The sequence below is a fragment of the Pteronotus mesoamericanus genome, unplaced genomic scaffold (genome assembly GCF_021234165.1).
Source record: "Pteronotus mesoamericanus isolate MK-2021 breed Mesoamerican mustached bat unplaced genomic scaffold, CSHL_Meso_final contig_169, whole genome shotgun sequence".
Classification (NCBI taxonomy): domain Eukaryota; kingdom Metazoa; phylum Chordata; class Mammalia; order Chiroptera; family Mormoopidae; genus Pteronotus; species Pteronotus mesoamericanus.
Genome location: NW_026555068.1, coordinates 29346195 through 29374161, shown reverse-complemented (window position 1 = coordinate 29374161; position 27967 = coordinate 29346195). Strand labels below are relative to the sequence as shown.

Sequence of the window (27967 nt, the reverse complement as noted above, 5' to 3'; positions counted from 1 at the left end):
ACTTCCGGCAATAAACCCGGACGCGTCGCTGCGGTCGGGTGGGGACAGGGACACGGCGGTGGTCCGCGCTCCAGGTGGGGACTGGGACGTTTGGCGCGCAGGTAGGGACAGGGCGTGGCAGCCGAGGTGCTCGCTTCTTTGGGGGACAGGGCCGTGGGCGCGCCCGATGGGGACCCCTGAGCGTGGTCAACCCGCCCCCCCCCCCCCGCCCTCGCTGCGCCCGCGTCTACGGGGTGGGTTCCGCCCGCTGCGCCGCCTCCGAACATCGCCCCCTCCGCCGTCCTGGGGACCCTCGGCCCCGGGGCAGCTCATGGCCGCCTCTGGCCAAGGCCCCGTCTGTCCTCTCCGTGTCGCCCCGCAGCTGACGTTTCCGCGCTGTGCGTCCCCCACACAGTCAGCTCCGTGCAGACCCGCCCCCTCGGTGCCGTCGCCTCCCCGGGCGTGTGCAGCTCGTTGTGCAAACTCGGGGTTCCGGAGCGTCGTTTCCCTCCCGGGGAAGCCCGGCTTTCCTCCAAACCCTCACATCCCGCCCTGGTCGGAAAACACACGTTACCTTTTATTCCTTCACGTTCCGTTCCTCCCCCCTTTTCCGTGCACCCTGCTTCCATGAAGCGCCGGGTGTGACCTCAGGTCTCCTCGCGGGGAACCGGTCCTGATCCTCAGCCCTCAATTCGCCAGTTCTTGATGATCTTTATGGATCAAATTCTTTGACTCCTATAACCCATAGTCACGTTTGACCCTAAGTGACTCGGAAATCTTGTAAGGAAAACAAAGCAAGTAACAAGGGTCCAATGCTTATACATTTGAGGACCATTAGTTCTTTCTCAGAACAATGAAAATTATTTTCTCAAAATTTATGATGAAAAATAAGGGGAGAAAACTTTTGCTGGTGTTTTTTTCCTCTGAAAGTGCCTTACTGTTATTGTCATCATAACCTTTTGTTTTTATTTTTTATAGTGTATTTATAGCACCAGCTCTCGTTCAGCACTTACAGTTCTTATGGTTTAATAGCTGCTGTAAACTAGCTACTCCATCCCTTACCATCTCACTTAAAAGCAAATAGCAAAACTATGTGTAGCCCTTTAAAATGTAAGTTACACTACTTGTCAGATTTTTTTGGTCTGTTTTTTATGTTTAAATCAGTCATTTCTTTAAATCATTGCTGCTGCTCTTTGCAATACAAGGTTAATAATGTAAAAAAAAAAGAAGGCCCCCTGCAATCTTAGGACACCTGTCTTCCCGGGTGCTCGTGAGCTGCCATCACAGAAACACTGGGACAGGGCGTTGACCTTGGGGCGCTGACCCCACCAACTGCCTCGGTTCCTGCTCTAAACTGGAGAATTACCCCTGGGAACGGGGGCAAGAGCGCCCCCTCCCTGTAGGGCTGCGAGGCCTAAATGAGATCACACGAGGAAACGGTCCAGAGCAGTGCCTGGCCCGTAACTGTGATTCACACATTTGATTAGCATTAGTTAATAAAAAGTGGGCTTGCTGAGTACAAGAGGTCTCTTGATGAGTCTGACTGTCCAGGCAGGAGTTTCCGCTGGCAGGGAGTGTCACCAGGCCCGGCCACCGGCCACTCTGATCTGCAGGGGAAGGCAAGAGTGACAGAGGCTTCCTTTACTTTGGGCGCATGTGCTCTCTCATGCCAGTCAGCATAAAACGTGTATAAAATTGCAGATTTTACCCGCTATTTCACCAGTTAGTAGCCGCCCTTTGAGTTGTTGCTCCTACACACGTAATTTTCAAGAGTGAGTTCTACTTTTTATTTTTGCATTTTGACATTCTGAAGACAAAGGGAATTGTAATTAAACTTATAAAACCTTAGTAGTTCCGGTCTTTGGCAGAGCAGATACATAAATTCTCAAAGGCGATGTGATGAGCCATCCGAGTTCAGTGATGTTTACTGATTGGCAAAGCTACGGGCCTCAGACGGGGGATATTTTTGAAAATTTGAGACCCAGGCCTTTGAAATTGCAGCTTCTCTTCAAACCCCTCCCTCACCCCACGGCTGTTTGTTACTGTTTGTAATACCTGCTTATGGGGTCAGCGCTTTTCAGTTCACGATCTGTATGAGATTATGCTGTGAAATAAAACTTTACTGTGATCCGAACAGCATAGTGTGACAAACCTATGGAATACGCACATCTATAGTGAAACAAATATTTTCCTCTGTTGAAAATAAAGGCCTTGGAAATGCACTGTTTTTATTTCCATGGTCCATTCAGCTGCATTTTGCTCCTTCCAACCCATGGAAATACAGACACTTAGCAGCTGAAAAACTCAGGGTAACTACACCCATTTCTGAAGAGTTTTTAAGGTCAAAATGCAGTGTCTGTAGGGATTTAGTAGTTGTAAAAGAGTTGATTAGCTTACTGGAAACACCAAGCTCACACTTTACAGTGGGAACCGTGTTTGCTCATGGGGCTTGAGTATCAGCGTGTTAAGTGGTAGGTGGACAGAACGTGGAATAGCTGAGCACAATGTCTCTGTATCATAAAGTTTTAGAATATTTTGTTAGCTGAGGTGTCAGCAAGTTTCTTTTTGCCTAATTTTTTTGTTTTTTCTGCCTCTATTCTCCCACTTGATCTATTTCATAGACCCTGGAAAACTGTTCTCAAACCAGCAACTGCGTATGGAGCTGCATAGCTCAAAACCTTGTTTACTTAAAGACCGCGGTCCAGACCCCTTTGATACTCGACATTCGCCGCCATCTGGCTTCCGCCACCTTCCTAGGCCTCTGGCTCGAGCCCGCCTGCGGGTCCCTCTGTCCACTCGCCCCGTCTGCTCACGGGGGTGTCCTCGCACAAGCCGCGTGCACCCCTGCTGCTGTAGTTTCCACCCCCACGTGTGACCGGTGTTTTGTCCTCACCTGACCGTCACGTGAGGTCTCGCACGCCCGAAGGCCGGTCTCCTGTCCTGCTCCCTTCCCAGGGTTCCCAGGTGGCTTGCTTTTTTTCCTCTGGATTTCCCGACTCATTCAGTGCTCACATGACAGAACTGCACAGATGAATATGTTTTCACGTGTGTTAAATATATTTGCATATAGCATTCATTGTGTGTGTGGGTTTTCTCATTTCTTTGGCTGTTGTTTTTTGGTTTCTCAGCTAGATGCCACACCCTTCGGGAGGTGTACACAGCAAAATAACACATGCGGTCTGTGCTTACATGTTTTCCGTTGAAATAATGCTGTATTTGGTCTATTTAGCAATATTCTGCACAGTTGCCACTTGATTATTTTTAAAACACAGAATTCTGATCCACAGAATGCTACTGAGAGATACTTTCCACGCTAGTCAAAGATTGTCCTAACAGCTGTTTTCTTCTGCATGTTTTCTACGAAACTAACTTGCCATTTATGTATCACTGCCTGCATCACAGGACTTGCCGCCTTTTGTAAAAGTCCTCTCTGGCTGACATCTGAAGCCTCATGAAAACAAAATGTCAGATGCATGCTATTGGAGACAGTCCCAGACAGTTCTGGGGATTGCCCGGGCAGGGGAGGTGGCTTCTGTTTCCGGGCGATTAGGCTGTGAAACGAGCCTGTAAGACAACGCTCATGAGAACAGTGTTCAGAAATGGCCGGCGGGGCGGGGGGCGCGGCGGGGGGGCGAAGACAGCTGCGGAGTAGGTGGAAGCTGCTCACACCTCCTCCTGAGACAGACCAGACGCACAGCTGAATGGAGAGCATTCAGCCTGAGCGACCCACCGAAGGGCGGCCAAACAAGACTACTGTGTCCCCGGATTTACGCAGGAAGCTGCCCGGAAACGGGTAAAAAGGGCGGAGACACGCAGGGGGCTGCTCCCTGCGTTGTGGTGCTGCAGCCGGGAGGCCGGAGGGCCATCGTGGCAGCAGAAGTGCTCCCTGTGGACTGTGGGGCCTCACCCCAAACCAGAGCACCGGGGCCGGGAAGAGGAGCCTGCATAGCAGCAGGCCCACTGTCCGCGGGAAGAGGGGCGGTGGCTGGAAGCCCCGGCGTCCTCCTCCAGGACGACGTGCAGGCCTCACCCGCAGGCGCTCGTCCAGGGCGCCGGCCGAGGGAAGGTGACTCGGGTGCACGGGAGCCACGCGGGTTGGGGGGGGCAGGCTCTGGCGAGGGATCTGGAGGGGCAGCACGCCCCTCCCCGCCCCTGCCGGCGTGTCTTCCAGGCCAGGCGCTCCTGCACTCAGCACCGGCACGCGGCACGCGGCCGCGCGCTCGGCCCTGCAGACGCCGGCTCTGCTGCCCCGCCAAGGTCAAGTCCGGCAGAAAGGACGGCTGGCTGCACGTGACCGGAGCCCAAGGTGCGCCCTTTGGAGAAAGTCTAGCTGAACCCTCAGATGGTCATTGAACTGGGAGCCTTTGGAACACGGGCCAGTCTCCACCGCCTCCTGCGGGCTCTGCAGGCGCCGCCGCGGCGGAGGACCCCCTTGTCCGGGTCTCGGGCGATTGCGGGCAGCGCTCAGTGCAGGCGCACAGCTTGCTGCCCTCCCGGGGCCAGCGCCGCCCCAGCGCAGGGCTGCCTTCCTCTGGTCCTGTAAGCCCCGCTCTCCCCGCCCTCCTGGGCGCAGTCCCACCGTTGGGAGGAGGCGCCACTCCCAGCTGGGACACTCGAGTCCCGCTCCCTCAGAGTCTCCAGTGCGGCTGGAGCAAGCGTCGCCACAGAGCTAAAGGGAGCGCTGCAGCTTCCTCCCCTCCACGCCCAGCCAGTGCCACCCGCAGCAGAAGGCTTTCCTGGTCTGTCTGCCCAAGTCCTGGCGGCCTTGCTCCGCCGGGCCTGCCCGTGCAGTGGACCGCTGGCGGCACCCGACCTGAGCCTGTGGCGCGTTTCTCCCGTGGAGCTCGAGTTGGAGACTCCAGCTGCGAGCAAATGGTGTGGCCCTGGAGCAGGGGCCACATTCTCCCCGTTGCGTGCCAGTCCACACTGCCCCCAAGTGGGGGACCCAGTAGCCCCATACTCCCAGCCTGGTTGCCCCACCTAACCGAGCTTGAGCCCTGCGGAAGGGCCAGCGGGGCCCAGCCAGCTTGGGCCCACTCTGCAGCCTCTCTTCCTGGGACCTGGAGGAAGTCCAGCAGCCTGAGGGAGGGGCCCACAGCCGACAGGTAGACACGAGCCTCGCAGAGCCTTGGACTTAATCGCAGAGGTCCGGGAAGCTGACCCTGGTACGTAACCCGGCCCCACGCCCACGCCCACACCCAGGCCCAGGCCCAGTAGACGCAGCCACAGCAGTGAGGGGCCTGACAGCTCCAGAGGGTGGCCCATGCCTGTTTTTCACACACAGGGTCTGACAGGTCTGCACCGGGGCCCTGGCCAAGGGGAACCTAAGCCAGCAAAGCCAGCGGTGGGCTTCGCACCACACCAGAGCCTGACCTAACGAGCCACACACACGGCGCAGCCTAGGGCGGCTCCGGCAGACACCAGACTCTGCTGGAAACAACTCTCCCTCGGGGCGAGGCTTCGAACAGTGACTCCTACATGGTGAACAAGGCCTGTCTGCTTAGACAGGCAGAGGGTTCACTCTCATGAACGGGCCAAAGGCATTCAAGACTCAATGGCAACTGGAGGGAGAGCATAACCCACCCAAGACCCGTTTCTGCACCCGGCTCAGGTGATCCAGAAGATGGCACCCCTGGGACCCTCACGGCCCCCACATCACGAAGCCCTCACGACAAGCTGGAGAGTCGTAGCAAACCTGCCTAAGACACAGACAAAACACACAAAAAGCAGACCGAATGGGGAGACAAGTGTGCCCCTAAATGAAAGAATGAGGGAAATCCCCAGAAAAAAGAAGGAAATGAAATGGAAGCAACCAAAACACCAGGTGCAGAGTCTGAGGTAATGAGTATAATGATGCTCAAGGACCTTCGGGGAAATTGGATGATCTCAGTGAGACTTGAACAGAAATAGCATTAAAAAGGACATAGGGACCATAAAAGGAACCAGTCAGAAATGAGGAAAACAGCACCCCTGACCAGTGTGGCTTGATTTGCTGGAGCGTTGTCCCACAGACTAGAGGCTTCCCGGTTCAGGTTGGCACATTGACCACCGGTCAGGGCACATGCCTGGGTTGTGCATGTCGAGCATTGTCCCACAGACTGGAAGATCCCTGGTTCCATTGGCACATTGACCACCGGTCAGGGCACATGCCTGGATTGTGGGTTTGGTCCTGGGGCATGTTCGAGAGGCAGTGATTGATGTTTCTCTCACTCTCTTTCTCTCTCTCTTCCCCCCCTCTAAAAATAAATAAAATCGGAAATGAAGAATGCATCTAACAGCAGGTTAGATAGAGCAGAGGATCAAATCAGCGATTTAGAGAAAAGATAGTAAGCAACCAAGGAAAATATCAAAAAGAAAAGAGAATTTTAAAAAATGAGGGAAGTCTAAGGGACCTCTGGAACAAGAGCAAGTGCAATCAACATCCATGTCATAGGGGCACCAGAAGGAGAGGACAGTGAGCAAGGGATAGAGAACCCGTCTGAAGAGAGAACGACAGAAAACTTCTCTAACCTGGGGAAGGAAAAGTCCCATGAGCTCAGGAAGCACAGAGAGTCCCAGCCAGAGGCCACTCCCGGACACCTCGTAATTAAAATGGCAAAGGTTAAACACAAAGAGAATCTTAACAGCAACAAGAGAGTTAGTTACCTGCAGGGGAGTTCCCATAAGGCTGTCAGATGATATCTTAACAGAAGCACTTTTAGCCAGAAGGGGTTGGCATGAAATTTCAAAGTGATGAAAAGCAAGGACCTATAACCAACACTGTTCCAACAACACTATCATTTAAAGTTGAGGATAAAATAAAGAACTTCCCAGACAAAAGAAAACAAACCAAAAAAACTAAAGGAGTTCATTACCACAAAATGAACATTGCAAGAAATGTTAAAGGGCTGCTTTAAGAAGAACAAGAAGAAATATAGAGAGAAGCACATAGGTATAAAGAATAAAATGTCAATAAGTACCTATCAGTAATGACCTTAACTGTGAACTGGTTAAATGCTCCAATCGAAAGACACAGGGTCACTAAAGGGTTAAGAAAACATGACCTGCATCCACAGTATCTACAAGAGACTCGCCTCAGAACAACAGTTACAGAATGAAAATGAAGGGGTGGCAAAACTATTCCATGCAATTGGAAATGAAAAAATCTGCTGGGGTAGCAATACTTATATCAGACAAACAGACTTCAAAACAGAGCCCCAAACAAGAGACAAAGAAGGTCACTACGTAACACTAAAGGGATCTCTCCAACCGGAGGCTGTAACCCCTGTGAACATACATGCACCCAGCACAAGGGCACCTGAATACGTAAGGAAGGTCCTGGTGGGCATCAAGGGAGAGATCAACAGCCATGCGGTCATAGCTGGGGGTTTTAACACCCCATTGACAGAAAATCCACAGAGAGTCTACGTTTACCACCCTTAAATGACACTCTAGATCTGATGGATTTTTAATTTTTTTAAAAGATTTTATTTATTTATTTTTAGAGAGAGGGGAAGGGAAGAAGAAAGACAGGGAGAGAAACATTGATGAACAAGAGAAACATCAATCAGTTGCTTCTTGGGCACCGCCAACTGGGGCCCCGGCCTGCAACCCCGGAATGTGCCCTGAAAGAGAATTCAACCGGCAACCCTTTGGTTTGTAGGACAACGCCCAACCCATTAAGCCACACCAGTCAGGGTTGGATCAGATGGATTTAATTGATATCTTCAGAGCCTTTCATCCCAAGGCAGCAGAATATACATTGTTCTCAAGTACACATGGAACATTCTCTAGGATTGATCACATGTAAGGACACAGACCAAGTCTCAGGAAATATAGGAATATTAAAATAATATCAAGCATTTTCTTGGACCATAATGCTATGAAACTAAACCAATCGCAAGAAAAACGCTGAAAAATACACAAAAACATGGGGACTAAATAACATGTTACTAAACAATGGATGGGTTAACAATGACATCAAGGAACAAACCAAAAGATACCTTGAAACAAATGAAAATGAGAACACAACAACCCAAAATCTGTGAGGCACAGCAAAAGCAGTTCTGAGAGAGGGAAGTTCATACCACTACAGGCTTATCTGAAAAAGCAAGAACAATCTCTAATAAACACTCTAACCATACACCTAAAAGAACTAGAAAGAACAGTAAACAAAGCCCAGAATAAGTGGAAGGAAGGAAATAATAAAGATCAGAGTGGAAGTAAATGACATAGAGGTTTTAAAAATAGTACAAAAGATCAGTGAGACCAAGAGCTGATTCTTTGAACAAGTAAACCAGATTGATGAACCTCTAACCAGATTCATCAAAGAAAAGAGAGAGAACCCAAATAAATAAAATCAGAAGTGGGAGAGAAGTAACAACTGATGTTACAGAAATACAAAGGAGTGTAAGAAAATACCATGAACAACTTTATGCTAGCAAGTTGGACAACTGGGGCCCAATGGATAAACTCCCAGGGACACACACGCTTCCAAAACTGGATCAGGAGGACTCCGAGGACCTGAGTAGGCCAATCACAACTAACGAAATGGAAGCAACAACCAAAAACAAATAATCCAACACCCAGCCAACAAAAGTGCTGGACCACATGGCTGCATGGGCAAATGTCACCAAACATTTAAAGAAGAACTAACACATGTCCTTCTCCAACTATTCAAAAAATTCAAAAGGAGGAAAGACTTCTGAGGTTTTTTAAGAGGCCAGCTTTATCCCAGTTCCAAAACCAGATATAGACACTACAAATAAGGAAAGTTACAGGTCAATATCCCTGATGAACATAGATGCTAAAATCCTCACAAAATATTGGGAAAATGGATCAAGCAATACATTAAAAAGATCATAAACCGAGATCAAGTGGGGTTTATTCAAGGGATGCAAGGTTGGTACAGTATTCTCAAATCAATAAATGTGATACATCCATAAACAAAATTAAGGATAAAAACCACATGATCATATCGATACAAAAAAGCATTTAATAAAATCCATTTATGGTAAAAAGTCTCAAAGTGGGAAGAGAGGGAGTGTACTTCAACGTAGTAAAGGCCATATATGACAAACCCACAGCCAACATCATACTCAATGGGCAAAAACTAATAGCATTTCCTTTAATATCAGGAATAAGACAGGGGTGTCTACTTTCATCTCTTTTATGCAATGTGGTGCTGGATGTCCTGGCTGCAGCAGTCAGACAAGAGGAAGAAATAAAAGGCGTCCACATTGGAAAGGAGGAGGTAAAACTCGTTATTTGCAGATGACATGATGTGGTGCATCGAAAACCCTAAAAACTCCAAAAAAGTACTAGATCTAATAAATTAATTTGGAAATGTAGCAGGATACAAAATTAGTGAACTCTAGTAAGAAATTAAGAAAGCAATCCCATTTACTATTGCAATAACAACAAAAAGTACCTACGAATAAATTTAATGAAGGAGGTAAAAAACCTATACTCAAAAAATTATAGGATACTGAAGGAAAAAGTTGAAGATACAAATAAGTGGAAGCACACAGCATGTTCATTGATTGGGATACTTAATCAAAATGTTTATACTACCTAAAGCAATCTATAGATCCAACACAATTCCTATAAAAATATCAATGGCATACTTCACATACTTAGAACAATACTCCAGGTTTATATGGAATTACAAGAGACCCCGAATAGCCTCAGCAACCTTGAGAAAGAACAAAGTTGGAGACATCATAATACCTGATATCAAACTATACTACAAGGCCACTGTAATCAAAACATCTTGGTACTGGCATAAAAACAGACACACAAATCAGTGGGCTAGAGTAGACAGCCCAGAAATAAACCCACACTTTATGGTCAATTAATATTTGACAAAGGAGGTAAGAACATAAATGAAGTAAAGACAGTCTCTTCAGTAAATGGTGTGGGGAAAATGGGACAGCTACCTGCAGGGGGAAAAAAAGAAAGAAACTAGACCACGAATCTACACCGTACACAGGAATAAAGTCAAAATATGTCAAAGACTTAAATGCAAGTCAAAACCATAGAAATCGTGGAAGAAAATGAAGGCAGTAAAATAAAATCTCAGGCATCTCTTACAGCGTTTTTTTCCCCAACAATATATCTCCTCAGGCAAGGGAAACAAAGGGAAAAAAACAAATGGGACCTATATCAAACTAAAAAGCTTTAGTGTAACAAAGGAAACCAACAAAATGAAAAGACAACCCAATGAATGGGAGAATGTATTTGCCAATGATACATCTGATAAGAGGTTAATTTCCAAAATATGTAAATAACTTATAAATCTCAACAGAAGGCAGACAAACAACCCAATTAAAAAATGGGCAAAGGACCTGAATAGATACTTCTCCGAAGAGGACATACAGGTGGCCCATAGGAAAACCTGGAAACATAGGCAGACACAGGAAAAAAATTCTCAACATCACTAATCATCAGAGAGATGCACATTAAAAGCACAATGAAATATCACCTCACACCTGTCAGAGCGGCCATAATCAATAAATCAACAACCGATACGTGGGGGCGAGGATGTGGAGAAAAGGGAACCCATATGCACTGTTGGTGGGAATGCAGACGGTGCGTCCACTGTGGAAGGCGGTGTGGAGATACTTTGAAAGATTAAAAAAGGAACTGCATTTTTAACCCCATGATCCCACTTCTGGAAATAGATCCTGAGGAACCCAAAACACTAATATGAGAAGAACGTACGCACCCATATGTTCATTGCGGCGTTCCTTCCATCGCCAAGGCCTGGAAACGCCCCAGTCTCATCAGTGGATGAGTAAGAAATGGGACATTTGCACAATGGAATACTACTCGGCCTTAAAAAAAAAAAAAGAGAGGGAAGTCTCCCCTTTTGCGACAGACGGGCAGACCCGCAAATGATGGTGCTGAGGGAGATGAGCCGGTCCGAGAGGAGAGGTGTCACGTGACCTCATCCACTCGTGGGATCCAATGAACAAAACAAAAACAGGCTCCGCTGCGGGGGACAGACTGGCCGCTGTCGGGGGTCGGGGGGCGGGGGACGGAATGAACGAAGGTGAAGGGGTTAAGCAAAGACAACAACAACGTCTCACACAAGGACACAGGCAAGAGAGGTGATGGCCGCAGGTAAAGGGGGGCAGCTGGACGCGGGCAAAGGAGGGGAACCGGAGGGGAAAGGGCCGCGCTCGCGGCGACGAGCGCACGCGCAGGGCACAGACGGCGCCTCGTTGAGCTGCGCACCCGAAGCCGGCGCCGCGTTGCCGACCGTGTCAGACCAATAAATTCAATTACAAACAAGTAAGACTTAAGGAAAGGTTTCTAAGTATCTTCTAAAGCAAGAGGTTAAATTGATACATGACTGCAAACGTGTTCTGATTATAATTAGCACGTTTCTGAGGTCATCTTGGTAAAAAGGAAGATTTCTTCGTCGTACATTTCAGGTATCGGTTCAGGAACCGAGCTCCTGTAGTAAGTTGACCGAGAGTTGAAGACTTAGATTTCCTCCCGAAAATTTTTGTCTCCCCTAATGCCCATTTAATAACCTTCATTAGTTACAGTAAACAGAGTTGGGAGAGGGTATTTGAACCTTGCATTTCTCATGTACTACACACGTCTTCCACCTTCGTGAAATACGCCAAGTCTGCTTCGGGCGTGAGATTAACTTAACAGTCTGTTGAAACTTTTTGGTTGAATTAGCAACTTATATTTTGGAGCTAAATTCAGTGCATACTTTTTAATTCTCACAATACAGGCTTCTTTGTAACATTATCCTCTCTGGAAACATCGATTCTTTCTAAAACACATTCTTCTCTCGGCTTCCCCTTGTCCCGCCCTCTGCGCCTGTCCCCGCGCAGCCTCCTCCTCGGCTCACCTTCTGCGTGTCCCGTAGACGCCCGCGCCCCTTGGGGTTTTCCGGGCGCTCTGGTCCTCCTCCGCGCGCCCCCGGGCCCCGGTGTTGTTATCCTGTGCCCCGTTACTTTCCGAGGCCGCTGCCCGTCCTGCCGCTCTCCCCGGCCCCGGGCGCGCCGGGCGTGTGTGCGTCCGTGTCTCCGAGCTCCCGTGCGGGGCCGCAGTTGTTCGAGGCCGCTGGGTCACCGAGTAGAACGTGACGCTGCGTTTTCTCGGAGGAAGATGGGCGGTGCCTGCGCTGCGAGCTCCCCGGCGCCGGCGGAGAGGCGCGCGGTGGGACGCGGGGCCGCGCCGCGAGCTGTGGGAACCGGTGGTCGAGAAGCCTCTCTGGGGCCGGGACAGTCCGAATCGGTCGTGAGGGCGCCTGAGGCCGTTCGCGGCCCTCACGGTGCAGGGTGGTCGCCGGTGGACCTTAGAAAAAGGACGCGGCCGGCACCGCGAGCGCTCCCGTGCAGGGGGCCTGCGATGGGGCCCTGGTATGATTTGAAAGCCCCCAAGACTTTGCCCCGCGGGGGTTGAGAGCCGCTGGCCAGAGCCGGCATTTCAAGGCAATGGAAGAGCTAGGATTCGAGGCCTTGCTGCCACCAGTTCATAAGCGCCATGAAGGTGTCGTCTCATCAGGCTTAAGTCTTAATTTTTGTGCCTGGAGCTTGCGTCGTGCGGCCACCGCAGGCCTAGCAAACCTAACGGGCGTGTGCAAACCCGAAGGCCGCGCCGTTTCCTCCGTCCGCTTCCGCCCGCGCCCTGGCCCTTTTCCTGGGGCAGCCCGGAGCTCGTCGCCGGGTTCCCCCACTCGGAGCGTGGCCAGAGCGGAAGCGAGAGCGCACAGCTGGGAGCCCCTGGGTGGCCGACGCCCTGCCGCCTCGGCGTTTCCTCCCCTCGCTTTTCCTGGGGCAGCCAAGGTCCCCCTTCCAAACGCATCCGCGCGGCTCCAGCCCCAAGTACAGTCCTCCAGCCCCGCCCCCCGCCGCCGATCCGCTCTCGGCGGTGCGAGCACGACGTCTTCGTAAAGCGCAGGTGTATCTGCTTGCTCTCCCGAAAGCCCCTTCGGGGCCCGCGGGGCCCTTTGCCCTGACTGTCCCCCGAGCGCGGCTGCGCCCTCAGCCCGACCCTCCACTGCCCTCGTGGAGCCGGTGGGGCCGATGCGCGCGAACGCGCCTCCCCTCCCGGCCTCCGATTCCAGGTGAGCGCGCCCGCACTGCCTGGCCCCGCTCAGCCCCGACCACCCGTCATCTTAGTGCCCCTGCGTCGCAGGGCTCCCGTCAGCGCTGTATCGCCAGTGCCCGCCGGGGGTTGAGGCCTGTGCAGGTTTTAAATACCAAGTAAGGACTTAGGTTTTAAAAATGAATGAGCCAATGTTTGAAGTGGAGGGAGACGTGCTGCCTCCACACCCTTCTGACACAAATCGACTGTGTTTGCAGCCGGACCATGCCGTTCCTGGGCCAGGACTGGCGGTCCCCCGGGTGGAGCTGGACCAAAACGGACGACGGCTGGAAGAGGTGTGAGCCCTGCAGCGAGGAGCCGGGCCGAGGGGCGCTGCGGCCGGACGGAGGCCCCCGGGTGTGAGTCGGCGCGGAGCCGGGCGGAGCGCGCCAGGAACGGCCTGCCTAAAACTGGCGGTGCCGCCTATTTTTCAAGTCACTGCGCAGCGAGCTCTGTGACTGTGTCTTGGCTGAGCTTTGCCCACACACGGGTTGGTGGGAGGACAGGAGTTACGTAGCTAAAGCCTTTGCCCGCAGATGGCCTGGTGCCCACCCGCAGAGGCCGCCTTGTCACCGAGCAAGGGCTCACTGCCCGGCGCCCGGAGGCCCAGGCCGTGGCCCCCGGTTCCCAGAAGGGAAAAGGCGTTTAGGGTGAGGCCCGTCAGCAAGGGGACACGAGGCGGCAAGGGCCAAATTTGCCTCCCGATCCAGGGTCCAGGGCAGGTTTTCTGTTGTTTTGTTTCTTTGTTTCTTTAAGAGAGAGGGGAAGGGCGGGGGAAAGAGATGGAGCGAGACAGCAATGTGAGAGAAGCAACGGTGGGGTGCGCTTAGTGCGCAGGCGACTTCAGACCAGACCCCCAACGCAGGCAGGTGCCCTGGCCTGGACTCAAACCCGCAAACCAAAGGTTCGAACGGCACCCAACCCATTGAGCCACCTGGCCAGGGCTCAATCTTCATTTTTTAAAGACTTGTTCTGTGGCCTACCATATGATCTATCCTGGAAAATGTCCCATGTGGCTTGACAAGCATGTGTGTGTGCGCCTGCTCTTGGGCGGGAAGTTCTGTGCCTGCCCATTGAGCCCGCCCGGTCTGCCGTGCCGTCAAGGGCCGGTGCCCACACAGACCGCGGCGGGGGCTCGGCCCACCAGGGACCGTGTCGAGGACCATACTGTCGCGGTGTTTTTTCCCAGGGTGTTTACAGTATGATACCATCTCCTGTTTTAATGAAACGCTCTGAGGTCTGAAGCTGCCTTGGTTGAGCATATCAGACCCGGGCGTCACTGTGACACGTGCTCGGCTCTTTCTAGTGTAACGTTCTCGAAAGAACCAGGGTAAATCTCAGGTTTCTCAAAACAAAAGAATCTATTACATATAATACAGACATGAGCTGTGTTGTGTCAAACTGTGATGTGTTGCTTTGAAAAATAACTGATCGCTTTCAGAATTGGACATGATTTTTATTTCGATCTCCTAAATTACAAACCAAATATTTATTATTTTTTAAAAAGAAAAGCCAAATGAAGATCTCCCTATAAAGATATTTAAATAAAATGTATCTTTATTTCAGAATCTTAAATAGTGAACATGAAGAAACATTCACTGATGAAGAGCATGGATATGCATCCAAAAAAAGGAAAAAGGACCATTTCAGGAATGACAGCAATACTCAGTGTAAGATCTTTTTCATTGATACTTTTGCGACATTTCCTTCACTGTGTGTCCCTCCTAAGCGCTTTGAGGGTGCTCTTAGGAAAGATGACGCCAACACGCAATCCCAGGCCACGTCCAGCGTCGCCCACAGACCTTGTGATCGCACTTCTTGCAGCTCAATTATTTTCTTAGCAAGATTTGCAAAAACAAAAGGTAGCAAAACCCACAAAAGAGCCCGCGCTTCTGAATGACCGAATGGGGGTCAGGATCAGTTCACTCCCCCGCAGTGGGGCCCAGGCTGAGGCGTCTGGACTTTGGACTTTTGTGCAGGCGGTGCTGCTGCTGGAGAAGGACACAGAGGTGGTCAGAGGTGGGTCAGCCCCTGGCGGGGGTGCGGCTGGAGGCAGCCCCCCCGGCCCCGAGGGCCAGGCCCTGCCCCGCACTGCGGCCGCGCGGGAGTCGGGAGACGTGCTCTCCTGCGTTCAGTCTGGGGATGAAGGTGGGTCCTAGGGGAGTAGCCATCATGGTCCTCGAGGCTTTGGGATTTGAATTCCATGAAAAAAATAATTTAAATTGAATACAATATAAAGGCAATGACAGAAGAATAGAACTTTTCATAAGTTACATAACAGTGTATTAATAGTTGTATTTTTTATGATGATATGTTTCCGTATTACTACAATAAGTAGCAGTAATTCTCTTCTAAGTTACTAAGAATTGGTGCTGTGTGAAGATATGCTTCAGACCCTCTTAAACTGTCAGGATACAAAGCAATTCTGTTTACATTTAACGAAGGGAACGCACCTCCTCTCCATACATCAGCTGCTTTTGTTAGCATATGCAGCTGTTTTAAGTTCCTGATAATCTTCATCTTGAAATGATTCCCCGGGTTTTAAAAACAAAGTTAATTTTTATTTTAGGTTTTTATCGTGAAAAATGGATCTATGTCCATAAAGAAAGCACTAGAGAAGTAAGTATTGTTCCAAGTAAGCGTATACTTTGTCTTGTTTCTGTTGACTGTGTGATGTCATGTTAAATAAATTACTTCTGTTGCAATACCACATCTGCAGTTCACATTCTAACAGGTGGAGAAAGGGGATGTTTGAAACAGTGACTCTTGTGTGTGTGACTGTGTGTCCACGTGCATGTGTGTGTGGTCAGCGTCCCAGGGCGCCTGTGGACCCAGAGAGTGGGCCTCCCGGTCCCTGGCAGCTGTTAGCGCCCCCGGTGCCAGCAGGGGGCGCTGCAGGCCGCGGGGGTGGGGAAGCGAGACCTGTGCCAAACCCTCATTTAACACATGAAGCAGCTAACGTGACGTTCAAGTAGCTAACGTGACATTTGTCAATGCCTGTACGCACCTTCTCCCTCCTTTCCTTTGCCAAATGGGAGAAGCTTCTTTGTGAGCCATGAAACAGCCTGTTCATTTCAGCTCCGTGTATTTCCTTTTTCTCTACCTAGTACCCAGGGAGGCTGCCTTGCTTTTGCAGTCTGAGAAACTCAGCATTTGCATTATTTTGCAGCAACCGGGGGAAATAATTCAGGGAGTAGTTGTTGAGTATATATTCTGTTAGCATGAATTCAGTGTTGCAGACGTGTTAGTAATGGATGAGGCTTCCTGGAAGCTTAAAGATTAGATTCTGACACAAGGCTTATTTCACCCATTTAGTGATGGTTAACATTGTTACACGTGTGAGAAACAACTCTAACCCCTTGCACAGAGTCGGAAGCATCCGTAGAAGAATGTTCGGCAGAGCTTAACGTAGTCTGAGCTTATTGACGACGATTAGACATTTCGTACTTGCCCGGCAGGGGGAGCCGTGATGGCGAAGGTTGTCTCCCCAGGGCGAGGCTTGGCCACTGCACTCGGGGGTGCCCGCCCTTGCGACTTCCCCAGACGTGGGAACTTGCTGCATAGTGTGTGGAGTGGGCGCCTGCGTTTGCGCTCTCCCCTGAAAACAAAACAAAACAAAAACAAACAAAAAAAGAAATTAAATATTTCGGTCACTACCTGTTGCCACACGGATTACAGAAAAGAGATCCAGCTCAGGCCAGCGCCAGCAACAGAGCAGAATTCACCGTGAGTCTGGGGTTCTTGTGTGGACCCAGGAGCGGGGTGTGGCCAGGCCCGGGAACGGAGCCGGACTCGGACCTGAGCTGGCGCTTCTCTCGCCGGCTGTCTCTGCTGCATCAGGCTGGCTGTCCTCTCGGCTGGGCGGACCTGTCTGCATGGCCGACGGCAGCCCCCGCCCCCTCTGAGCCCTGCCTGCGTGGTTCCGGCCCCGATGGGGTGGGCCTGCCTATGCCGTTCAAACACGCCTTTTACAGTTCACTCTCTCTCTGAATCAGACTTAAATCCCCCAAAGGAAGAGGCTGCTGGGAGGCGGGCGGCCACCTGGGAGGCCTGGAACCGGCACGGGAGCTCTGCTCAGGGAGAAGACAGCAAAGTGGGCATGTCCGCGGGGACCGATTTCAGATCCCCTGTCACATTGACCTTTGCCCCCCACAGCCCCCGGGAACGTGCCCGCACGTTCTTGGTGCGCGCGCATCAGGACTGGCCTAGGGACTGGGAGCGAAACACTAGCCCTTCCCGGGCACCTGTCACCTGAGCCCGAGGCGCGTCTCCCGTGGCACCGCCCCTGCCACGTCTGCTGTTCCCCGCCGCGTTCCCCAGGCCGTCTGCCCCGTGACTGTGAATTGAAAGTCTCTTCCTATGCTCTTTGTATTTCAAATACTGAAGATCGAGTCTCTGGTGGTGGTTGAAACCTGACGTGCAAACCAACCTGCACAAACCACCTAGAACACGGGGCATCACTGAGAAGCGTCTGGAGGGGGAGCTGCGCTCGCACTTCCTTTCTTTGTAATTCTTGTCCGAGGACGGGGACGTGGACGTGATTCCTGATTTTAGAGGGAGAGGAAGGGGCGGGGAGAGACAGAGAGAGACGCCGATCAGCGGCCGTGAGACGAAGTTCCAACCGACTGGGCCACCGGCCAGGGCGGTGTCCTCCTCCTGAGCGAGAGGGACTCGGGTTTCGTTTGTACCTGAGGGTCTGATTACCGGCTTCCTGGGGCCAGGTGCGGGGCAGGCCCTGCTCCCGAGGCCGCATCCGACCAGACGGGCAGACCCCGGGCCTGCGGGCCTGCGCGACCCCCGCAGGGGACTCGCGCTCTCCGCCCACGCCCGGGAGTATGTGCTCTTCACGGCAGGAAAGCGCCGGACTTGTGTGTCTGTAGATGTGTTGCCGAGAATAGTCCCTCCTCCATTATGACTTTAGGCTTAATTTGCCCTCCTACTAGAGGTGCCCCAACAAGAGAAACGGAGGCCATAACTAAATGCTGGGTCCACAGTGGCCGAGAAGGTCAGCGCGCGCTGTCTCCGCGCCGTGAACGGCTTTGGCTGGCCCTGGCGTTATCTCCCTCCACTCTACGGAGGGACTAAATCACAGTACAAACGAACGCCCTGCGCCGGAACTTACAACCCTGTCGTGCAGGCTCAGCCCCGCCCCGCGCGCAGCCGGCCCGCTTCGGCCGCGCGCTCACGGCCGCGTGTTTTCCAGCGGCACGGCTACTGCACGCTGGGGGAGGCCTTCACCCGCCTGGACTTCTCCAGCGCCGTGCAGGACGTCCGCCGGTTCAGCTACGTGGTCAGAGTGAGTATTTGACGCTGTGGCTCCTGCATGAAGCTGCGCTTGTTCGCTGTGGAAAATGAAGGCCTGCCGGGGGGTCCCGGGGAAAACCGAGACTCCCTGCAGCTCGGGACGGGCCTCCGCGGGCGCGGGGCGCAGGGCACGGGGCGGGCGCGCGAATCCCTGGGCGGGCGCAGTGCGCGCTCGGAGGCGGCCGGGACGCAGACGCCTCCTCGGGGGGCTGCCCGATGGTCGCCTGCGTGTCCTGCTTCCGGCGTCACAGAGCAGAGCGCTGCTTCACGGGGACGCGAGCTGGTGGAAAAAAAGGAAATCCATCCAGAATAGAACTCACAAAGCCAGTTGTGTTACTGATACTTTTTAAGAAGAAATTTGTCTTGTTCTACACGCAAAAGGGAAGGCCCTCGGCCACGAGTGTTTCACGCTGATTCGCATCAACTCACCTGCTCTGCGGTTCCCTCACCTCCTGCTGTTGCAGGCGAGAGCAGGCGCTGCGCCTGCAGCCGCTGGTTGGGCTGCAAAGGGCTTTCAGGCGCTTCCACGTGTTACCAGGACAGACTCTGGGGGGCGGCCACTTTCAGCCTGAGGTGGTCTCCCCTGAGCCCCTCGGTTTCTGTCGGCCTCCCAGGCATCTCGCTGTCCTTTGGCACCGGGCGGGGCCCCCCACAGCCGCCCTCCTGAGGTCTGCGCCGACGGGTGCGCCGGTCCCATCACGGGAACCGAGCTCCGACAGTCTGGCTGGAACGGCCAGGAGCTGAGGAGCCGGAAGCACACGTCGCCCTGCACAGGGGTCTGTGTTACGAGGCATGTCTGCCTGTCACCCTTTCACCGCGGGATCCCGCTCTGCGGCTCCCGGCAGCGGCCCTGCTCGGTCCACAGAGCGGGGTGGGGGTGGCCTGGTCCAGGGAGGGCCGAGTGCACACTGGTGGGGGGGTCGTCGGTGGCCACCGGTGTCCCTGTCCCCGTCCCCTGAGCCACCTGGTGATTCTGTCCCGCCTGCGGCCCTCTGTTGCTTCCTGAAGGTTTTGGTGATTAGACAGTGTGCAGGGCAGCAGGGTGGCGAGGCTCCCCCGGTCAGTCCTCTGAAGCCCATTGTGGCTGCCGGCTCACGTCAGTCACATCTCAGTCCAGCCTTCGTCAGCAGTGACGCAGCTCGGAACCTCCGTTGGCGGAAGTCTGTGTCCGTCATTGGTTCCAGTGCAGGTGGGAGGGAAGGGGCGCTACTCAGCACGTGACGAAGGTCACACGAGGAGGACACTTAAGAACACGCAGCCGACGAGGGGGACCAAGGAGCGGGAGGGACCCTTTAGCCGTGGGCTGGGTTCCGGTGGACAGAGAAGTCACAGGCCTGGCGGGCGGCAGAGGCGGGCGGCGGGGTGAGCCCTGTCCCTGGAACCAGCCCTCTCTGCGGGGCGGGGGGCGGGGGCGGCCCCGGGCTGAGGGGCTGGACGGCCCTGCGTCTCCTCCAGAGCCTCCCAGGGTTTCCGACAAGGGAGGACAAAGAGCGCCGCCGGGCGCCGGGGTCCGGGGCACCAGGGCCTGTCCCAGCGAGGGGGGCAGGTCCAGCGGGAGTGGGAGCCCCCACGGCGGGGGAGGCGGTCCCAGGGGGTGGGGAGCAGGCAGGCAGATAGGCAGACAGGCAGTGTGAGCTCCTAGACAGATGGAGGAAAGCCGGGCCGCGAGGACGGAGGGGGCAGGAGGGAGCCCTGAGGCGATGAGAAAACTGACGGAAGAGGAACAGTAATTGCAAGTTTTGAAGGACGAGACAGGAAGTGACAGGTCCGCGGAAGGACAGACCGAGAGGAGCCCTGGGGAAGCAGAGCCGCAGGACCGGTCAGAGTGCAGGGGGAGTCTGCACCGGGGGGGGGGCGGGGGGGGGCCGTGCCGGCGGGAACCCAGGACACGCGGGGCCGCACCCTCGGCCAGTGGGGGGGGGGGCCGGCAGGGCGGCCCCCTGCGCGGCCGTAGGACACTGAGAGGGAGACCCCTGCTCAGCACGTCCCTCTTTCTTTCAAGCTCCTGCAGCTCATTGCGAAGTCCCAGCTAACGTCGCTGAGCGGTGTGGCTCAGAAGAACTACTTCAACGTTCTGGACAAAATCGTTCAAAAGGGTGAGAGGACGACCAGCACTTTAGGAAAACTGGCACTTTGAATTGTTTAAGTCTCACTGAAGCGCAGTGTGAGGCGGGGGCTTCTCTCCCGCCGTCCCCCAGCGGGCGCGCGGTCCGGGGACCCCCAGGCGTCCGTGCTGGGGACGGCGCCTCACGGTTGTACAGTTGCTTTGCACGTGCAGGAGCGCGTTACACTGTTGTAAGAAAGGTAACGTTGTGACAGTGTAGCCAGGGGGCAAGCGGAAGGCGTTCACCTCTGCGGGGTTCGCTGGTCACATCTCCCTTTGGCCGCTGGATGTTTCCCTGATCAGCAAAGTCGGGGCTCAGTTGCTTCGGCATCAAATATACCTATACTTTTCCTTTAATTTAATGTTTGAATCCATCACCCAGTGGCTAATAAATGGAGCTTCAGATTTCCTGGCGTGGGGGTGTGCCCGGAGGTGAGTGTGTGACAACGCACAGCCACTGAGACGTCAGTTCTCTTTGTGACGAAGAAAACAGACTGACAGGCGCGAGTCAGACCTGTAGACCTGGCCCAAGGCAGGCTGTCAGGAAACATTTTAGAGGTTTTGAATCACATTATACTTGTGATATCGGAAGCATGCCAATTTGGGGTTGCAGTGAAATTAGATCACTCTTTTTATTGTGGCAAAAGATGCGTAACATAAAATTAACAGTTTTACTCAATTTTAAGCCTCGGGGTCACTGGCATTAAGCACGTGCACACCATGTGCAAACACCCCCACTGTCCTTCTCTAGAACGTTCCATCCTCCCGGCCTGCACCTCCGTCCCCACAAGACACTCACCCCGGCCCAGACGCAGCCCCCGGCCGCAGCCCCGGCCGCCTCGCGGGCCTGGCGACTGTGCGGGGCCCTCGCACAGCGAGTCACACAGCGTCGGCCCCCCAGATCTGGCCACTGTCACGGAGCCCCGCGCCGTCAGGGTTCACCCCTGCCGCAGCGCGCGGCGGGCGGGCTATCCTTCCGGAGGCAGCGCGAGGCTCCGCCCTGTGCGTGGCACGCTGGGCCCGTGACCACCCACCGCTGCGCTGTGTCCCCTCCAGTCCTCGAGGACCACCAGAACCCGCGCCTCATCAAGGACCTGCTGCAGGACCTGAGCTCCACGCTGGGCGCCCTGCTCCGCGGCGTCGGCAAGTCCGTGCTGGTCGGCAACATCGACGTCTGGGCTTGCCGGCTGGACACCATCCTCGCCTGGCAGCAGCAGCTGCAGAACCTTCAGGTGACGCAGGTATGAGTCCGTCACGGAGGGCACGACCTCCTCATAGCGTTGTGTCAAGGTGGATTAAGACCAAAGACCCTTCGTGGGTTATAGCTGTTCCCGGGAAGAGCTGATTCTGTGGGTGACAAGGTAGTAAACTAAGTTACCTCCAAAGGGAATCGGGTGTTCTCGCCCTGCCAGTACGGGCTGGTGGTCCCGCACAGCCCCCTGCGCCCCTCGCGGCCCCCCTCCCACCAGCCGTCTCCCGGGTGCTGCGGGTTGCACGTCCGGTCACCGCTCCTTGGCCGCAGTGAGCGAGGGCAAAGGCACAGAGGGTGCCAGTCTGACATGGTCGTTCATCTGCTGACTCACGTCGGCAGGAAAAATGTTACCCTGGTCACCGAAGCAAGCGCTTTTCGGTTGTGCTTTATTCGTTGTTGTCTGGAAGAGGCAGGACGGACGGCTCAGGCCTCTCGGTGCCTCAGGGGTGAACCGGGCTACAAATCGTCCCCTTTTATCAGGTGTCTCCTGGGGCCCCAGGAGCCCCGGGGGCACCGGGACGGCTGGCCATCTGTTTGCCATCTCCCTGCGGGATTTATGGAGACGTGGTCCCCTGACCATGGGTCTGAGTCTCGGGGAGGACGTGCCACCTGTCGGCAGCGCCACACAGACTCGCCGTCCGGCTGCCCCTGACGCTCTCCCGGTGCAGGCCCGCCCCACGATGCGTCGCCCTCAGACGCGGGGCGTGTGGTTGCCGGGGGGCCTGGGCACGACTGGCCAGGGCGTGTGAGCGCCCCGGGTCCCCGGTCCCTCGTGTGGCTGGTGCGGGAGAAGCCAGCAGGGCAGCCTGTCCGTGGACGTGGCTTCAGCTCAGGGCCTCGGGTGTTAGCCGGGAGGGGGCCCTGTGTGCGGGCCCAGAGCACACAGGGGCGCGCGTGCAGCTCACCCCTGGGGGGCCGTGACGCTGTGGGGCCTTCGCGGAGTACAGCTGCCCGTGCGGTGGGCGCAGGGCAGTGACTCAGACCCGCTCTGGGGGCAGAGTCCTGCTGGAGCATTGTCCCTTGTGGCTGATTTCAAGCTGGCCAGTCAGCTGCTCCCTGAAAGGTGTGGACTGGCTCCCGGGGGCTGGTACAGATGCCTGTACGTCACTGCCAAAGCGGGGACATGGCGGCCTTCGGGCGCAGAGAGCGGGGCAGGACCACGCAGACATCTGCTCCTGGGGTCACTGAGGGACGGGGCGTGAGCCCGGCGGAGGGGGGGCGCCTCCTGTCCCTGGCGCCCCTGAGCCCCTCGGACTGGGCCCTCGGGCGAGCACACAGGCGGCGTCAGCCTCCCTGAGGGACAAACGCATGTGTTCACTCACCCGCTCGAGGGAGGGAGGGGATGCTTTAAATCCGAAATCACTGCATCCCAGCCATTCAAGCTCGAAGGCGCCTCAGGGGCAGATGAGCTGCATCCGGGACCGGACCTGCCCCAGGCCGAGGCTGCAGGGGCTGGAGCGCGGCACAGGGCGACCGCCACCTGCGCGGCCTGCGGAGTGTCCTGGGCAGCTGGTGTCGGTTCACGTGTCACCGCCTGGTAAACGCGCCTGGCTTGTGCGGATGGTCACGGAGGAGCTGTCACCTCAAAGCAGCCCCGTCCTGCGCTGGCCCCTCCGCTTCCCGCCGCCGTGGTGCGACGTGCCCCCTGAGCTGCCGTGGGGGCGGGGGCTGTGTTTCTGTGGGGCCGGCGTGCGGGGGCTGAAGGCGCGTGCCCCGCTCCCCGCCTGCAGGTGAACCACGGCCTCACACTCAGCGACCTCCCCTTGCACACGCTGAGCGACATCCTCCACCGGCTGTCGGACGGCTGGGACGTCGTCACCCTGGGCCAGGTGACGCCTGCGCTGTCGGTGCTCAGCGAGGACCGGCGGCTGTGGCGGAAGCTGTGTCAGTACCACTTCGCCGAGAAGCAGGTGCGTGCGGCGGCCCGGCCGGGCCGCGGGGGCCGTTTCCAGCAGCAGCAGTGCCGGGGTTTATTCAAATCGCGACAGTTTCCCTCTGGCAGCTCGTACGCCTTGCTGTTCAGACCGAAAACGCCGTGATTGCCAAACGCCCCGAAGCGAAAGGCAGGACTGAGCTTTCGTCCTGTGGGGCAGGGCTGTGAGCCGCCGTCACCACGGGGCCTCCCGCTCCCACCCAGCACCTGCCTTGAAGGCCTGTCACCTCGGGCAGCCGAGGTCTCCAGCAGCGGCGGCCGCTCTCCTCTCCATCCCTGCTGCGCCGAGGAAGGAGGCAGGGACAGAACCAGCCTGAGGCCGGCAGGCAGGGCGGGGGCGCCCGCAGGGCTCCCCAGGGAAAGCGGGGATGGGGGCGGAGGCCGCGGGGCCTGGCAGGTGCCCCAGGCCCGCAGCTGAGCGGCGCTCATGAGACAAGGTCTGGCCCGCGGTGGGCCTTCAGGGCGCACGGGTCCTCAATCTGCACAGCCCGGGAGCCGAGGCAGAAGGTGAGGCCCCGAGGAAGTGGCGGGCGGGGTCCCCAGGGCCTGAGAAGGTGCCCCCGGACTGGGCTGGGCGGGCCTGTCGGGGCGCATCGATAACGTGGCTGAGCCCCGTGAAGCCCGCGCCGCCCCGGCCCCCTCTGCCCCGGACGTTCCGAGTGCAGCCGTGGCAGCGGGCCCCACGCAGTGGGCTGCGTTCTCGCCGCGTGACGCCCCGTGGCCACTCATGCTACGGCGCTGCCCGCGCAGCCCTTCCTGGATGCTCTGCAGGGGCCTTCGCTCGCACGCCTCCCAGCCGCAGACCCGGGGCCGGGCGTCAGGGTCTGACGGGGCCTGCGCTCGTTTTCTGAGGAGCCGCCAGGCTGCCGTCCGCCGCGGCCGCCTGTCTCCCCTCCCGCCAGCCAGTGCCCCTCCTCGGCGCTTGTCACGGCCTCGCGACGGTCACGCCGTCCTCGTGGGTGCGAAGTGGCCGCTTGTCCCGGTCCCCTGGGGACCAGGATGCTGAGCATCCTTGGCCGTTTGTGTATTTTTGCAGAAATGTCTCCCAGGTCCTTTGCCCATGTTTTAATTGGGCTGCCTTCGCGTTGCTGGGTTGTGTCCTCCGTGTGTTCTCAACGCGAGTCCCTCGTCAGATAGATGGTGTGTGTGTGACTTACCATTTTTTAAATGTATTTTTCAGTTGCGGTTGACATACAATATCATATCACTTTCAGGTGGACAGCCATATTTTCAACTTAATAACATTTCCTGGGCATCGTTCCAGGTCTGGATATTTAAACTTGTTTTAACGGCTGTGTGGCGTTCCATCGCACAGACACGTTGTGTATTTGATTAGTCCCTTATCGATTTATTCCAGCAAGTTTAGTTCCAATAATTCCGTGTCTCAGGCACCACCTGCCTCCTTAAGCAGCTTTGCCCCCCACACACTCCACAGCGACTCGTGCGGATCCTGAGCAGCTGTGTTTGTCCAGTTTTGCAGACACTTGATCCTCTCGGAGAAGGGCCACGTGGAGTGGAAGCGGACGTACTTCGCGCTGCAGAAGTGCTACCCGGCCCGGGAGCAGTACGGGGACACGCTGCACTTCTGCCGGCGCTGCAGCACCCTCTTCTGGAAGGTGACGGCGCGGGCGGGGCGCGGGCGGGGCAGCGGTCACGGACGGGAGCTTCTGGGAGCCAAGGAAGGGGCGGGGAGATGTGGCCAGACACGGGGGCAGCGGAGGAGGCTCACGAGTGCAGAACCGCCCTGTGGTTTGGGGGGGCGCGTCCCCGAGGGGAGGCCTGGCCGGCGCCCTCGGGCCTCGTGCTGGCGGCATTCCCGGGAGCCCTTGGCCTGAGAACAAGGGAGACCGCTGCTTGCCCCCGGGCTTGGCCTTCACCCTCAGTGTCCCCGGCCGCCCTCTGACGCCCTCAGGGTCAGCCCTGCCCCCCACGGCGCCCGGACCCCACAGTGGGTGCGGGGCTTCCACGGGGAACGTGTGCTCTCTCCTGGGCTCGGTCAACTGGACCCGCCTCTGCTGGCTCACCCACACGCCCGACCTTTCAGTGCGAACCCCAAACCTGGAGACTTCATCTCCGGCGATTTCCGCCCCCAGAGGCCGCGGGAAATCTCCTTCCCAAGACTTTCCTGGCCCTCGTGTCACTGCCCCGGCCCAGGCCACCTCGGACACACGTGCACGGGTCGTCCGCGGCCTCCTCTCTGGGGAAAGCCGCGTCTCCCGGCGCAGTCTGGGCTTCGCCTTGAGCCCGGCCGTGACCCTGGGAGACCCCCTTGTCCATGTAGCAACGCGTCACTTAACAAGGAGATGTTGTAAGAAACGTCACCAGGTGACCTCGTCCCTGTGGGCATCACAGACCCGATGGCACAGCCGCCCGCCGGGCAGCGCGTCCCGGCGCCGAGAGCGGTGCTGCGTGCAGCTCGCAGGCAGGGCAGAGGCGCCGGGGGCTGCCTGCACAACGCTCTGCGGTGGCGCAGAGGGCGTTTCATAACGAGCAAGAGCGACAGAGAACACACCCGCAGCCTGTGGCCGTGGGCACCGTGTCCCCACCGTGCACCTGAGCGGCTGCCGGGCCAACACGTGAGCCCAGGCCCACGGAGGAGTTTCCCTGAAACACGTTAGACGGGTTTTCCGTGCCGGCCACGTGTGGAAACGCCAGCTCTGCCCTGCCCTTTCTGATGACCCTGAGGGTTGGGAGCCCCTGCGGCCTCGTCACTGTCCATCGAGACTCTGGGAGGGACGTGGACCGTGTGCCCGAGTCTGAAGGCGACCCTTGCGTCACGGGTCTTTGGGGCACTCGCTGGGGCCCTGTGTGCCTGCGTTAATACCGTCGCCACCGCCCAGCGTCACCGGCGGTTTCGGTGGCTGTCCTCGTGTGCGTCAGCGGCACTTGCTAACCTCTCGCCCTTCCCTCCCTGCTGCGCTCCTTCCGGCCTGTCCTCGCACCCCAGGACTGCCACCTTGCTTTGCTGTTCAAGGTACCGCGTCCCCCCCTGCCCTGCCCTGCTCGTGGTGAACCCCGCGGCCACCTGCCCCGGCCGTGCCCCCGGGATGCCGTGCGCCTGGGCGGCAGCCTCAGTGCCGGCGCGCGGCCCCGGGGGGCCTGCGGCCAGACTGGGAGGGTCTTGCCCATTTTAGCCGCCACCAAAGGGTTTTTATGAAATGCTTCCAAGTCCCGCACTTACGCAAAGGCTCAGCCTTCAGGGGATGCTCCGGCCGTGTCCGGCGGAACTCCCTTCGGGCAAAGGCCCCATGCAGTCCCTGGGGTGGCCACGCCCGGCCACGGCCACGCAGGGAACGCGCCCACCGGACGTGGCCTCCGACCCCGCTGGCCACAGTCGTCCGGCACTGCGTCCTCTGCAGGTTGTCCGTCCTCTCACATAAAACCTATGTTCCCGTTAAACGGGACCTGCACCACCAGCTGCTGTGGGAGTGCGGGCGGTGGTCCGGGGGCAGCGCACGGGGCCAGGGCGGCAGGACCGGGGCGTCACCATCCCCGGCGCAGCGCTGGCCGCCAGGGACCCGCTCTGGGCCACCGCCGTCCATCCACCTGGGCGGAAGTGCTCCGGGAAGCGTCTGCGCCGAGAAGCGGCGCGTGCCGCCTCGTTTCCGAGTCTGAGCGCCCCTGTCGTGGGCCCGGGGGCCGTGCGCGCTCGCGGCTGGGGGCCGGCCTACGTAACCCGCTCTCTCTGCGCCCGCAGGACTCGGGACACCCCTGCACGGCCGCCGACCCCGACAGCTGCCTCACGCCCGTGTCCCCGCAGCACTTCATCGACCTCTTCAAGTTTTAGGTGCCCTGCGCCCCACGCGGCCCGGAGCCAGCGGCGCCAGGAGGTGCTCCCCGCGACGGAGGGCTGGCGGCAGGGGTGGGGCACGCGCCTGGGCAGGGGACGCAGGGGACCCCGGCCAAATCATCTCAACTTCCTTAAGAAACTCTTTTCTTCTAAGCATATGGCAGTTTGCAACTTTGCGTATTTAGAAATATGGTTCAGAAAAGATTCTAGATTTTCAGCTCCACGTTCTGTGCTGAACGGACACTAACAGCCAATAATGTGCTTAATTGCCATGTGATGGTTTCCCAATTTTGCAGTCGTTGGGGGTGGGGACAAAACCACAATCCTTGTAAAAACATTGTGCAGAATGTTTATTTTTCTGAAGATGTGTGTTAACTGCACGGGAAGTGCCCCGATGAGTCCTCTCTGAACGCAGAACGAACCTCAGGAGACACTTGCGGGTCCGGTCTGGTGTTGGGCGACTGTGCGGGTCCCTGTGACCAGCCAAGGAGTCAGGGCGGGGCTGCGCCCTCCCCG

General features: G+C 56.4%; 1 protein-coding gene and 1 non-coding gene across 6 annotated transcripts; both read left to right on the top strand.

The window, feature by feature from the left end:
- FBXO25 (F-box protein 25) lies at positions 1-27926 on the top strand. Of its 5 annotated transcripts, none has more exons than XM_054566212.1 (11): positions 1-74; positions 13287-13427; positions 14635-14738; positions 15638-15687; positions 18272-18364; positions 20375-20468; positions 21533-21717; positions 23459-23638; positions 25134-25277; positions 26609-26635; positions 27359-27926. In XM_054566212.1, exons 2-11 carry the CDS (start codon positions 13294-13296, stop codon positions 27446-27448), a joined length of 1101 nt encoding a protein of 366 aa, XP_054422187.1. In that variant the 5' UTR covers positions 1-74; positions 13287-13293; the 3' UTR covers positions 27449-27926. The 5 variants fall into 5 exon arrangements, with proteins under 5 accessions (XP_054422187.1, XP_054422186.1, XP_054422189.1 ...); XM_054566211.1 differs by having other exon boundaries at positions 1-101; XM_054566214.1 differs by lacking the exon at positions 23459-23638 and having other exon boundaries at positions 1-101.
- On the top strand, positions 16512-16669 carry LOC129064915 (U1 spliceosomal RNA). Its single transcript, XR_008528529.1, has one exon. It is a non-coding gene; the product is annotated as a U1 spliceosomal RNA (small nuclear RNA).
- Positions 27927-27967: the final 41 nt, after the last annotated feature.

What these genes read in the sequence shown, in the direction of transcription:
- FBXO25 (XM_054566212.1), top strand. Translation starts at nt 13,294, where the DNA reads ATGCCGTTCCTGGGCCAGGACTGGCGGTCCCCCGGGTGGAGCTGGACC. An exon ending in GAATGACAGCAATACTCAGT is followed by an intron (nt 14,739 to 15,637) that starts GTAAGATCTTTT and finishes TTTTTATTTTAG; the next exon opens with GTTTTTATCGTGAAAAATGG. An exon ending in GGACAAAATCGTTCAAAAGG is followed by an intron (nt 20,469 to 21,532) that starts GTGAGAGGACGA and finishes TGTCCCCTCCAG; the next exon opens with TCCTCGAGGACCACCAGAAC.